The sequence below is a fragment of the Ylistrum balloti genome, unplaced genomic scaffold (assembly GCF_031769215.1).
Source record: "Ylistrum balloti isolate Yb309-2 unplaced genomic scaffold, AGI_CSIRO_Ybal_v1 Utg369800, whole genome shotgun sequence".
Lineage (NCBI taxonomy): Eukaryota > Metazoa > Mollusca > Bivalvia > Pectinida > Pectinidae > Ylistrum > Ylistrum balloti.
The window spans coordinates 796,459-808,748 of NW_026781978.1; the positions used below are offsets into that span (position 1 = coordinate 796,459).

At 41.9% G+C, this 12,290-nt stretch overlaps 1 protein-coding gene across 1 annotated transcript; it reads left to right on the top strand.

Moving 5' to 3' along the window:
* The first annotated feature begins 8,882 nt into the window (after positions 1-8,882).
* LOC132544498 (uncharacterized) lies at positions 8,883-9,599 on the top strand. Its single transcript, XM_060208102.1, has one exon. The coding sequence runs from the start codon at positions 8,883-8,885 to the stop codon at positions 9,597-9,599; it is 717 nt and encodes a 238-aa protein (XP_060064085.1).
* The last annotated feature ends 2,691 nt before the right edge of the window (positions 9,600-12,290 follow it).

Sequence of the window (12,290 nt, forward strand, 5' to 3'; positions counted from 1 at the left end):
GGACAAAGTCAGTTATGTAGTAATTGATTCTTTCCATTGTTGAAAGTTTGTTGGTTCTATCCCTTGTTGGAAATTATATAATTTGGTCAAAGCATTAGGATATTAACAACTTTAACCTGGATGCAATATCATAAGGATATACACAGAAACTGGAAAAGAAGTCAGATACAAAGTACTGAAGGTGATTCGAGGGCTGGATCATATTATACAAAAGAGGTACTGAGACTGGATTAAATGTAGAAGGTATAAGGGCACACATTTAGGTAACATGTATGTCATGGGTAAGTGGACGTTAACAAAATGAGCTAGACTATAACGATGTAGACACAGTGATCCTGCATAATGAGAGTATATCATGGATGATAAAAAATTTCCAACTCCCTTATCAAAGTGAATCTTTTACATTAAAGCACTGAACCAGATAATTTACTGTAACACTAGGCAAAGACACAGACACATACCAAGTCAGGATCACAATGGCTGCATTGTGTTTTATGTATATCATTGTACCACAAATATTTCAAAGCAAAAGCAGAGGTATTTTCTGAGGATTGTTTTTATGATGTTAGGAACCTTGATGTTATTATGTTTCTCTGGCTTTCCTTTTTTTAAGCAAGTTGCACATGGGTCCTTTGTTGTTTGTCTGGATATTTCAGCTTTCACTTCAGCACATTTTCATTTATACAGTTATAATGTTATATTTTCCGCTTAAGATAAGGAATTTCAAATCTTCAAACTAAATTTAGACACCAAACCTTCATCCATTTTGAAAGAGAGTGATTTAAAACTCTTCTGTCCCCATATTGAATACTGTACATCTACAGAACGTCAATTTACATTAAATTAAGTCCCTACCACCGAAGATAATTGGTCAAAATACTTTCATAGCAACAACAGAAGACGGATCTCACAGATCACATTTTATCAACTCTATTCAGCCATACCCTCAGACAACACACCATGGCATAAGCTCACCTGTTCTGCAGGTGAACTAAACCTTACATAAACTATGAGGAAATTTCTATGCGTGATGGGATTGTGATCAGATAATTGCTAATCTATCTAGTAATTGTTTTATAAATGTGTGGAAATTGACTGTAATTTTTCATTATTAATTTTCTTTAACTTATTGTTTATCTGTGTGTACTTTTGCAAAAATAATTTATATCAATCTATATAAATTGCCAATTAATTCCTTTCTTATGCCAACATGTTTCATCAAAGTATCATGTTGGGCCTCAAAATTAAATTCCATGTAGAGGTTGGACTATTGAAAGCAATGAAATAGTTTTTTGTTAGCCTTATTACTGAACAGTAATAAACATGATGGCCTTATTACCAGACATAGGCTTAATGCCAGAAAGATAAGTAAATGTAGCATTTTGATATATGAATACTACAAATATAAAATGTGACAGCAGTGGGAATTCAATAATATGTATTCCCTACAAAATTTCAACACATGGTCAGCTGTTCTTCTAATCTCCTAACTGCAACAGATATTCTGATTCAATTACACAAAATACATGCATACCAAAACATTATACATTTTGTAACAAAGGCACCCAGGTGGTTTATATGTTTTGACCTGATCTTCAAAGCCACCTCTTAAACTAAGCAATTTTTAATCCATAAATTTGTCAGTATACTGTAACCTGGTATACAAACACACCTGCAAGTAATCAATTAATTTGTCAGTATATTGTAACCTAGTGTACAAAGACACCTCATATGAATCCAATAATTTGTCAGTATACTGTACCCTAGTGTACAAAGACATCTCTGCAGAATCAATTAATTCATCAGTATATTGTAACCTAGTGTACAAAGACACCTCGTATGAATCCAAAAATTTGTCAGTATACTGTACCCTAGTGTACAAAGACACCTCTGATCAATCTAATACATTATATGTAATTTGTCAGTATACAGTAACCTAGTGTACAGACACCTCGTATGAATCTATTATTTTGTCAGTATACTGTAACCTAGTGTACAGACACCTCGTATGAATCTATTATTTTGTCAGTATACTGTAACCTAGTGTACAGACACCTCGTATGAATCTATTATTTTGTCAGTATACTGTAACCTAGTGTACAGACACCTCGTATGAATCTATTATTTTGTCAGTATACTGTAACCTAGTGTACAGACACCTCTAATGAATCTATTATTTTGTCAGTATACTGTAACCTAGTGTACAGACACCTCGTATGAATCTATTATTTTGTCAGTATACAGTAACCTAGTGTACAGACACCTCGTATGAATCTATTAATTTGTCAGTATACTGTAACCTAGTGTACAGACACCTCGTATGAATCTATTAATTTGTCAGTATACTGTAACCTAGTGTACAGACACCTCGTATGAATCTATTATTTTGTCAGTATACAGTAACCTAGTGTACAGACACCTCGTATGAATCTATTAATTTGTCAGTATACTGTAACCTAGTGTACAGACACCTCGTATGAATCTATTATTTTGTCAGTATACAGTAACCTAGTGTACAGACACCTCGTATGAATCTATTAATTTGTCAGTATACTGTAACCTAGTGTACAGACATCTCGTATGAATCTACTAATTTGTCAATATACTGTAACCTAGTGTACAGACACCTCGTATGAATCTATTAATTTGTCAGTATACTGTAACCTAGTGTACAGACACCTTGTATGAATCTGTGACGATTTTATTCAGTTAGAGTTATCTCCCTTCATGTAACGTTTTGTATACGTCCTGTTTTGTATCATTCCCCACCTACCTAATTATTTTAATTATCGATGATTGACTTATGTTTTCATGAAACTAGTGTTTACTAAATGTGTAATCATACCTGTATAAATAAATAAAAACATTTGTCTTGCGTATTTGTGGGTTTTGGTGCTGTATTAATTGAGAAGGAAAATACTGGAGACACCCAGAATAATACATAAGATTTTATGTAAATACTGGTTGAAACCAGTAAACAAAAAAGAAGATTTTGACAGACGGAAGAAGGTCGGCTATATCACAGGTAATAAAGTATTATAGCACACAGTTCAATTATACTGTTACCAGAAGCTCCTGAGTAAGGGGTTGCCTGAATAAGGCAGCTCTGGTAACAGTTATTGTTACGTGTGGTCGGTGCCAGTACGTTGACGTGTCAGGTACGCCAGAATCTCCTGAAAAGGGGTTGCCTGCAAAGGCTACTCTGGTACGCCTGACTACTGATACAGTACTTGGCACAACACTTTGTACTGTGATAATAACAGGACACTGGCAGGCGACGTCGGAGCTGTACGGTGGTCGGCTCAGTAATAAGGGACGTGCTTGCAGTGTTGTAGTGCTGACAGTCTGTTAGTGTTGCGGTGTGTGGTAGCCTTGTTGGGCAACATACGCCTAGGCGACGTGATACGTACCGCGGACACATTGTTGGCTCGTGTATGGTGACATGGTGGACAGAGGTACTGTCCTTCTCTGTTGTAGTGTATAGATATATTGTTTATTAAATTGAGTAATTGTTCAACTGCTCAGCCAGGTAGCTGAGGAATTCCAATCGCTTCCGGAGCAGGTAGCTCTGTCTAAATTGAGAGACCCGGCGTGCACGCGCGCTACCATAGGGTGCACGTTACATTTTAATGGTGGCAGCGGTGGGATCATAGTTGAACATAGCTATTGTTATTTTTTTTGTATTAACTTGCAATGGAGGATATCAACAAGACCATAGAGGAGCTGGAGGCCCGCATCGCATCATATGGTGTAGGACAGAAACCAGGAGATGGTCCAGCCAGGCACTCGACTCCGAGGAGTACTACCACGGTGGTATTAGACGAGAAAAACACAGCTGACTCCGGGATAGTGACTGTGCGCAGTTCAGATGTTGATTCTGGTGGTGGTCTGGGGCAGAGTTCGAAGGATGCTGCTGACCTACATACTAAGCTTGTACAGTTTAGCCCGCAGACACCAGACATGGACAGATACGGAAATAATACTGGCGACGGGTTGTCACAGGAGCGACAAGGTCCCTTGTCCGATCACTACTGGCAAGAATCTGTATCTAGTAAACCACTGAGTCGACCAAAGTATTGGTATGATGACGGGACATACCAACCGCGCAGCAAGTGTTCAGACACAAACGAAGCAAAGACCAGGCGAACACCATCATTTAATATCAAGCCTGCAACCTACGACGGCAGTGGGTCATGGTTGGACTACAAGGCCCATTTTGAATCGTGTGCTGCATTGGCAAATTGGACCGAGGAGGAGAAGGGGTTGTACTTAGCTGTTTCCCTCAGGGGCCAGGCACAAGGAGTACTCGGTAACCTCCCAGGTGGACCATTGAAGAAATATAGGGACCTGGTATATGTTCTCAGTGAACGGTTTGCTCCACCAAACCAGACTGAACTCTATCGTGCGCAGCTACGAGAAAAGCGGCAAAAGGCGACCGAGTCATTACCGGAGCTGGGACAAAGTATACGGAGGCTAGCGAATCAAGCATACCCGACCGCACCATCCGATGTCATTGAGGTACTAGCAAAAGAACAGTTCATTGACGCCTTGATAGACTCGGACATGAGATTGCGGATTAAACAAGCCAGACCAGCTAGTCTCAATGAAGCTATACGCCATGCCGTTGAATTGGAGGCCTTCATCAAGTCAGACCAGAAACACAGGGAGTCGCAAGGGTTCTTAAGGCCCATAGCTCAGAAGGAGGCTAATGACCAAGAAACTGATCAGGGAATGAAAGCATTGACTGCAGTTATGACTGAGATACAAGAATCCCTGGCAGGCCTAAAGACCCAAGTAGCAGACTTGGAGTCTAAACAGCGCAATTGGCGACCAGCACCTAAATTCCGTAACAAAGGTACTGACGGTAAATGTTTCAATTGTGGTGAAAAAGGCCATTTTCAAAGGAATTGCCCGGAGACGAGAAAGGATAACCAGCAAGGTAATAAGAAAGGAAAAGCCAATGGTGCGAAAAAGAAAGAGCAAGCTGGTGTGAATAGACAAGCTGGGGAGCCAGGAATTTATGTTAATGTGGAGATCCATGGAGTAAAAGGAAAATTTCTAGTGGACACGGGGTCGACTTTGTCGCTGGTATCTGAATGTTTGTTCACGGCAATATGCAGTCGAGATAGGTATCAGCATCCCTTGACAAAGGTGCCCCGCGACATTTTGTCTGCGAATGGAGAACCACTGATAGTAAGCGGTCATACAGTGTTACCAGTATTAATTGATAACCACTTGTACAAGAAGGGACTGGTGGTAGCCAGACTATCAGTAGACGGAGTCCTTGGGTTGGACTTCATGAACGAGGAAAAATGCGTTGTCGATGTGGTGAAACGGAAACTCGCAATTGGACAGCAGGAGGTTGAGTTGCTCAGTGAGGGAAGAATAGGTTGTTATCGTGTGGCTGTTGCTGATACTCTTAACATCCCCCCAGAATCTGAGATGGTTACCTATGGACAGGTCATTCTTCCTCCTGGTACCGCTGTGCCCAAGGGTGTTAGCATTATCGAACCTGCACCAAAATTCCTGGATACTGATCGAGCTTTGGTAGGAAAGACTTTGGTCAGCAATAGTGAAACAGTCCCATTGCGAATTATGAATGTATCTCCAGATGTGAAAGTGGTGCATGCAGGGACGGTTGTGGGGTCTCTCACACCGATAGACAGTGTTATGTCTTGTGAAACAACCAGCAAAGAAAAAGAGGCTCTAACTCCGGTACTTCAAGATCTGTTAGACAGGACCAGTGAAGGGCTAACTAGAAATCAAGTGAAGCAGGTACGCGCATTGTTAGTTCGACATTCCAATGCCTTTGCAAAGGATAATCAAGACATTGGAAAAACCGGTGTCGTGAAACATTCAATCAGCGTTGGTGATCATCCACCGGTAAAACAACCCCTTCGGAGGCTTCCGGTTCATGCAAAACAAGCCGTAGACGAGCATATTGATGATATGTTGGACAGGGGGATAATCGAACCTTCAACTAGTCCTTGGTCGTCTGGTGTCGTCCTCGTAAAGAAGAAGGATGGGAGTACCAGATTTTGTGTGGACTACCGGCGCCTTAATGACGCAACCATCAAAGACGCTTACCCTTTACCAAGGATTGATGAATCCCTTGACCAGCTGTCTGGAGCATGCTGGTTCTCTACCCTCGATTTGTGCTCCGGATATTGGCAAGTCGAGCTGGAGGAGGGAGATAAACCAAAAACTGCTTTTTCGACCAAACGTGGCCTTTATCAATTCAAGGTAATGCCGTTCGGGCTGTGCAACGCCCCGGCTACGTTTGAAAGGCTGATGGAAACCGTGTTGCGGGGACTGCAGTGGGACATCTGCCTCATATACCTTGACGATGTGATTGTCACTGGGAGAACTTTTGGAGAAATGTTAAGCAATCTGGAGAAGGTACTTCAGCGTTTGTCAGCTGCCGGTTTAAAACTAAAAGCGAAAAAGTGTACGCTGTGTGCTAGAAATGTTGAGTTCCTTGGACATATTATTTCGCCTGAAGGAGTTTCCACAGACCCTGGCAAGATACAACTAGTGAAGGATTGGCCAGAACCAACAACTGTAACTGAGGTCCGATCATTTCTTGGACTGTGCGGCTATTACAGGCGGTTCGTCAAGGACTTCTCTGCCATCGCCAAACCATTACATCGGCTTACAGAAAAACACAAACGTTTCATATGGACTAAAGAGTGCCAAGAAGCCTTTGATTGCCTCAAAGCAAAGCTGTGCCAGTCCCCGATATTGGCATACCCAGACTTCACTAAACCATTTGTGCTCGACACAGATGCAAGTGACCTTGCTATAGGAGGTGTACTTGCCCAAGTCCAGGATGGACACGAGAGAGTTATTGCATACGCAGGTCGAACACTGTCAAAGTCAGAGAGGAAATACTGTGTTACAAGGAAAGAGTTGCTCGCCGTTGTCTTCTTTGTCAAGTATTTCCGCCATTACTTGTATGGAAAACATTTTCTCCTTCGTACAGATCACAGTTCCCTGCGTTGGCTCCTAAATTTCAAGAACCCAGAGGGCCAACTTGCAAGATGGTTGGAAGTTCTGAGCATGTATGACATGAAAATCGAACATCGACCAGGATCCCAACACTCAAATGCAGACGCACTTAGTAGGCGACCTTGTCGGAAGTGTAAGTTCAATCCTGAATGGGACAAGGTAACAAAACTGTCTGTTGGTGGCTTGACAGAGACTGGGTCTAGCAAACAAGAAGAGTCCGACAGGCAACAAATTGAAACCGGGGGAAAATCCTTGTCAATGCTCCAGAAAGAGGATCCAGATATTATGTTAGTTAAGAAGTGGGTAGAAGACACTACCAAACCAAACACCAAAGACGTGCACATGGGTGGTGTAATGGTGAAGTCCCTTTGGTCACAACGGGATATGTTGATAGTCGCGAATGACATACTGTACCGCAAATGGCAAGACTCTAAAGGCAAAACGTTGCAAGCGGTTGTACCAATGACTGAGCGAAGGAGCATATTGAAGATGTGTCATGATCATCGGACCTCTGGTCATCTGGGAGTAAAGAAGACCTTGAGCAAGGTAAGACAAAGCTTCTTCTGGCCTGGTCTACAGAGAGATGTGAGACAATATATAGCAGGCTGTGAAGTGTGCTCAAGAAAAAAAGGGCCGATGAAAACTCCGAAAGCACCTATGCAAGTAGTTGGTGCCGGTATGCCCATGGAAAGGATAGCAACCGACATACTTGGAGATTTGCCATTGACTAGCAAAGGGAATCGTTATGTATTAGTAGTGTCTGACTATTTTACGAAATGGACTGAGGCATTTCCAATGCCAGACATGACTGCAGGGACCGTGGCTGATATCATTGTTAGAGAGGTTGTCACTAGGTTTGGCGTACCAACGGTGATACACTCGGATCAGGGAAAACAGTTTGAGGGACAACTCTTCTCACAAATGTGCGAGGTATTGCACATCAAAAAGACTCGAACCACTCCCTACCATCCGGAGGGAGATGGTATGGTTGAGCGGTTCAATCGTACGCTGATTTCCATGCTGGCTTCCTACGTCAATGACCACCACACGGACTGGGATGACCATCTGCCTTTTGTTACTATGGCATATAGATCTGCAGTTCACGAAACTACTGGCAGTAGCCCTAACGCCCTTATGCTTGGTAGGGAAGTATCAACGCCACTGGACATTATGTATGAGCTACCCCAAAACGCAAAGAAAATTCCAACAAACCAATGGGCTTGGGACCTAAAGGAAAAAATGGAGACAGCTCATGCTCATGTCAGAAAGCATACAAATGCAGAAATGCTACGACAAAAGATCTGGCACGACCAAAAGCTCAGCTGGCAAACCTTCTCGGCTGGAGACCAGGTCTATGTTTACTTCCCGAGGTATCTACCAGGCCGTTCTTCAAAACTTACAAGTTATTGGAGAGGACCATTTGAGGTAGTAAGCAGATGTTCAGATGTCACCTACAAGGTACTGTGTGGGACTCGCGGTGCACCACAAATAGTTCATGTAGATCGCATGCAACTGAAGAAAAGACAAGAGCTAACAGGCGAGCAAACATCGGACACAGGACCGATGAAAGGTACCTCAGAACCTAAGGAGGGGGAGGTCAAAGACACAGGACAAGGTCCCCAAACTGTTAGGGATGATATCATACCCCGTACCTCTGGGGATGATTGTGAAATCGTCGAGGCGAGTGAGGGCGAATGGGGAAACCCATTCACGTCCCGACGTACGAGACGGCCACCCCGCTGGCTGGCCGAATATGTTACTAATTTTGATTAGTTAGAGTACCAATAGTATTCTTGTATTCCTGATTTTGTAAGTTGTGAACCATTTTCATACATCATCTGAATCCTTTCTTCCCTTTTTTGTATGTTGTAGAGATGGTGAAGACAAAGACCACTCACAGGAAGGAACAGAAATGTCCCATGTGTGCATTCACTAGTGTAGATATTGAAAGGATGAAGGAGCATATTCTCATGTGTGGTCTGAAGGAAATGGAGAAGAAATCCTTCGTATGTGAAGAATGCCCATTTGCTACCACCTCGGCAAGCAATCTTCTCCGGCACACGAAGAGAAGACACAGTGTAGAACAGACGGCACAGCCGGGACCCTCACGTGAAGGAGGTAGCTATTCTACAGTGAGAGAGGAGGAAGACTCGTGGAAAGACAATGACCCTGGTGATCTTGCTAGCATCCTAGGTGATGTGTCGGACTCTGACAATGGGGAAGACCATGATGAGTCTGCTGCTGGCGAGGAACCTGATGTAGAGGCCATCCCTGATCCAACGGTGAGGAAGCATACACGGCCAGATCAAGTGTTCACCCCTAAACGGGCGCCAGAGAAATTGAGTCCCAAGGATCCCAGGAATTGTATCCCACAGAAAGTCCCAAGGGTAGAGAGGCCTCCTACCAATCTCCATCAGGTTCCTAGGGTGTCAAAGGCGATGGCGAGTGTGTCTACTCAGACAAAGCCAGTTATAGAGAGGCATGTGGTCTGGAAAACGACAAGGTACACAGAAGGAGATAGGGAAATCGAGCTGGTTGAGATGCATGAGACGGAGACCTCCTGTGGTGTATGCGGACTGTTAGATGATTGAAGAAATGTGGACGGAAGTGTTTGTGTCCTTCAGACCTACTGAAAGTTGTACTTTTATTACATATTGGAGACTGTTAGTGTGATCATCGGTGTTTTAGATAGTCTTTAAATGTTCTATTTGTCATGCGGGACGCATCGACTTAAGGAGGGGGAAGTGTGACGATTTTATTCAGTTAGAGTTATCTCCCTTCATGTAACGTTTTGTATACGTCCTGTTTTGTATCATTCCCCACCTACCTAATTATTTTAATTATCGATGATTGACTTATGTTTTCATGAAACTAGTGTTTACTAAATGTGTAATCATACCTGTATAAATAAATAAAAACATTTGTCTTGCGTATTTGTGGGTTTTGGTGCTGTATTAATTGAGAAGGAAAATACTGGAGACACCCAGAATAATACATAAGATTTTATGTAAATACTGGTTGAAACCAGTAAACAAAAAAGAAGATTTTGACAGACGGAAGAAGGTCGGCTATATCACAGGTAATAAAGTATTATAGCACACAGTTCAATTATACTGTTACCAGAAGCTCCTGAGTAAGGGGTTGCCTGAATAAGGCAGCTCTGGTAACAGTTATTGTTACGTGTGGTCGGTGCCAGTACGTTGACGTGTCAGGTACGCCAGAATCTCCTGAAAAGGGGTTGCCTGCAAAGGCTACTCTGGTACGCCTGACTACTGATACAGTACTTGGCACAACACTTTGTACTGTGATAATAACAGGACACTGGCAGGCGACGTCGGAGCTGTACGGTGGTCGGCTCAGTAATAAGGGACGTGCTTGCAGTGTTGTAGTGCTGACAGTCTGTTAGTGTTGCGGTGTGTGGTAGCCTTGTTGGGCAACATACGCCTAGGCGACGTGATACGTACCGCGGACACATTGTTGGCTCGTGTATGGTGACATGGTGGACAGAGGTACTGTCCTTCTCTGTTGTAGTGTATAGATATATTGTTTATTAAATTGAGTAATTGTTCAACTGCTCAGCCAGGTAGCTGAGGAATTCCAATCGCTTCCGGAGCAGGTAGCTCTGTCTAAATTGAGAGACCCGGCGTGCACGCGCGCTACCATAGGGTGCACGTTACAAATCTATTATTTTGTCAGTATATTGTACCCAAATGTACAAAGACACCTCTGCAGAATCAATTAATTTGTCAGTATATTGTAACCAAGTGTAATGCAATTATACTTGCCAATCAATGTCAAGTATCAATTTCAAACCTTTCCTTTTCATTAACTTCAATTCCAAAATCTGTTTCATATAGCAGTATGCCCAAACAAACATTTATCATAACCCTCCGTTCCCACATACACACACAACAGCACAATCATTATTGTGTTTGGATGAAAAATTAACTTCAATGTATGCCACTTATTCGTCTTGAGTTTGGCAAGCTGTGAGAGTTAAAACAAGTTAGTACAGAGACATACAAATTTAAGGCATATTAGTTCCACATTCACTTGATTTTGTTAAATCTGACTTCATAAATACCATAATAATTTATTATCACACGTGACAGCTTTCAACTGAAATCCAGGTGAGGATGAACTAGGGCTAGTATTGTACTAAGCTCTGCCAATGTTGACGACTGGATGTTTTGATAGAATTTCTGTCCATTTTATGCCACGTTCCACGTTCCCTACCCTAATCCTTCTATTGTTAGTAAATCATTATGTCCATAAGAAGGAAACTGCGGAGATAGAACCAAACAGGCTGGGAATGTGGAATTGTTACAGTGAGACAAAATATAAAGATTTCGATAATTGGACGGGGTACTTCTAATTCTAATCAATTCCATTATTTCCTTGTTAAACAAAAAATACAATTTCAATTTCACAGAATAGAGAGCAAGACACAAGCAATGCCTATATTTAGAACTATTGAAACGATAGTAAAAGGACAATCATTCAACAATTCAGCTTTTTCAGTCAACCGTGAATAGTGTACATGAGAGTCACTACCGGCAGTTGTCGACATGTAAACATTCCTTTACAAAATAAACTTGTATGTTTGTGTTTGTCCTAAGCCTTTCCACTTACCTTAACATTGCGTGAAATAGATAAATTGATTCAACATCACGTGAAACGTTTTCTGTATTTGAAGATATATTGTTAAAGACCAAGTTGACAGCTGTTTTATCGGGTAGATGACAGGAGCGATGTACCACTCAACCTTCCGTCGGCCATGTTTTGCGCTGTCTGCTATCCCGTTGGAAGAGAGGCTGTCCCTGGAGAATAATTTACATAACAATAAGATCGATCGGTCTGCTGCCTCATCAACAAATATGGCGCAGGAATGGTTCTCACTAGCCCAGGCTTTACTTTCCCGTTAACCTTATCCAGTAGCCTGGTTAATTAGAGATTTGATTTCGAACTGTTAAAACTTGATATTTTACTACGATTCTGCTGATTGTTTTTCAGGAAAAAACGAGAGCTCTGGGAAACACATTCAGCTTCATGTACCCTCATCCCTGTTTACAATTTTTTTTAAATCTAATTGAATCTGCTGTGTAGTTGTTTCCTCTGTAGAATAAATTAACGTCATTAGCATTATGCAACTTAAGTATAGCACTACGTCTATTTACGTTTTGACTTGTAGATCTAAATTGAATTTGTTTAACACTTTATATGGTAACGTGTGAACATGACGTCATCAGTAAGATGGTAAGTCAATAGCGCAAGATAGAAGG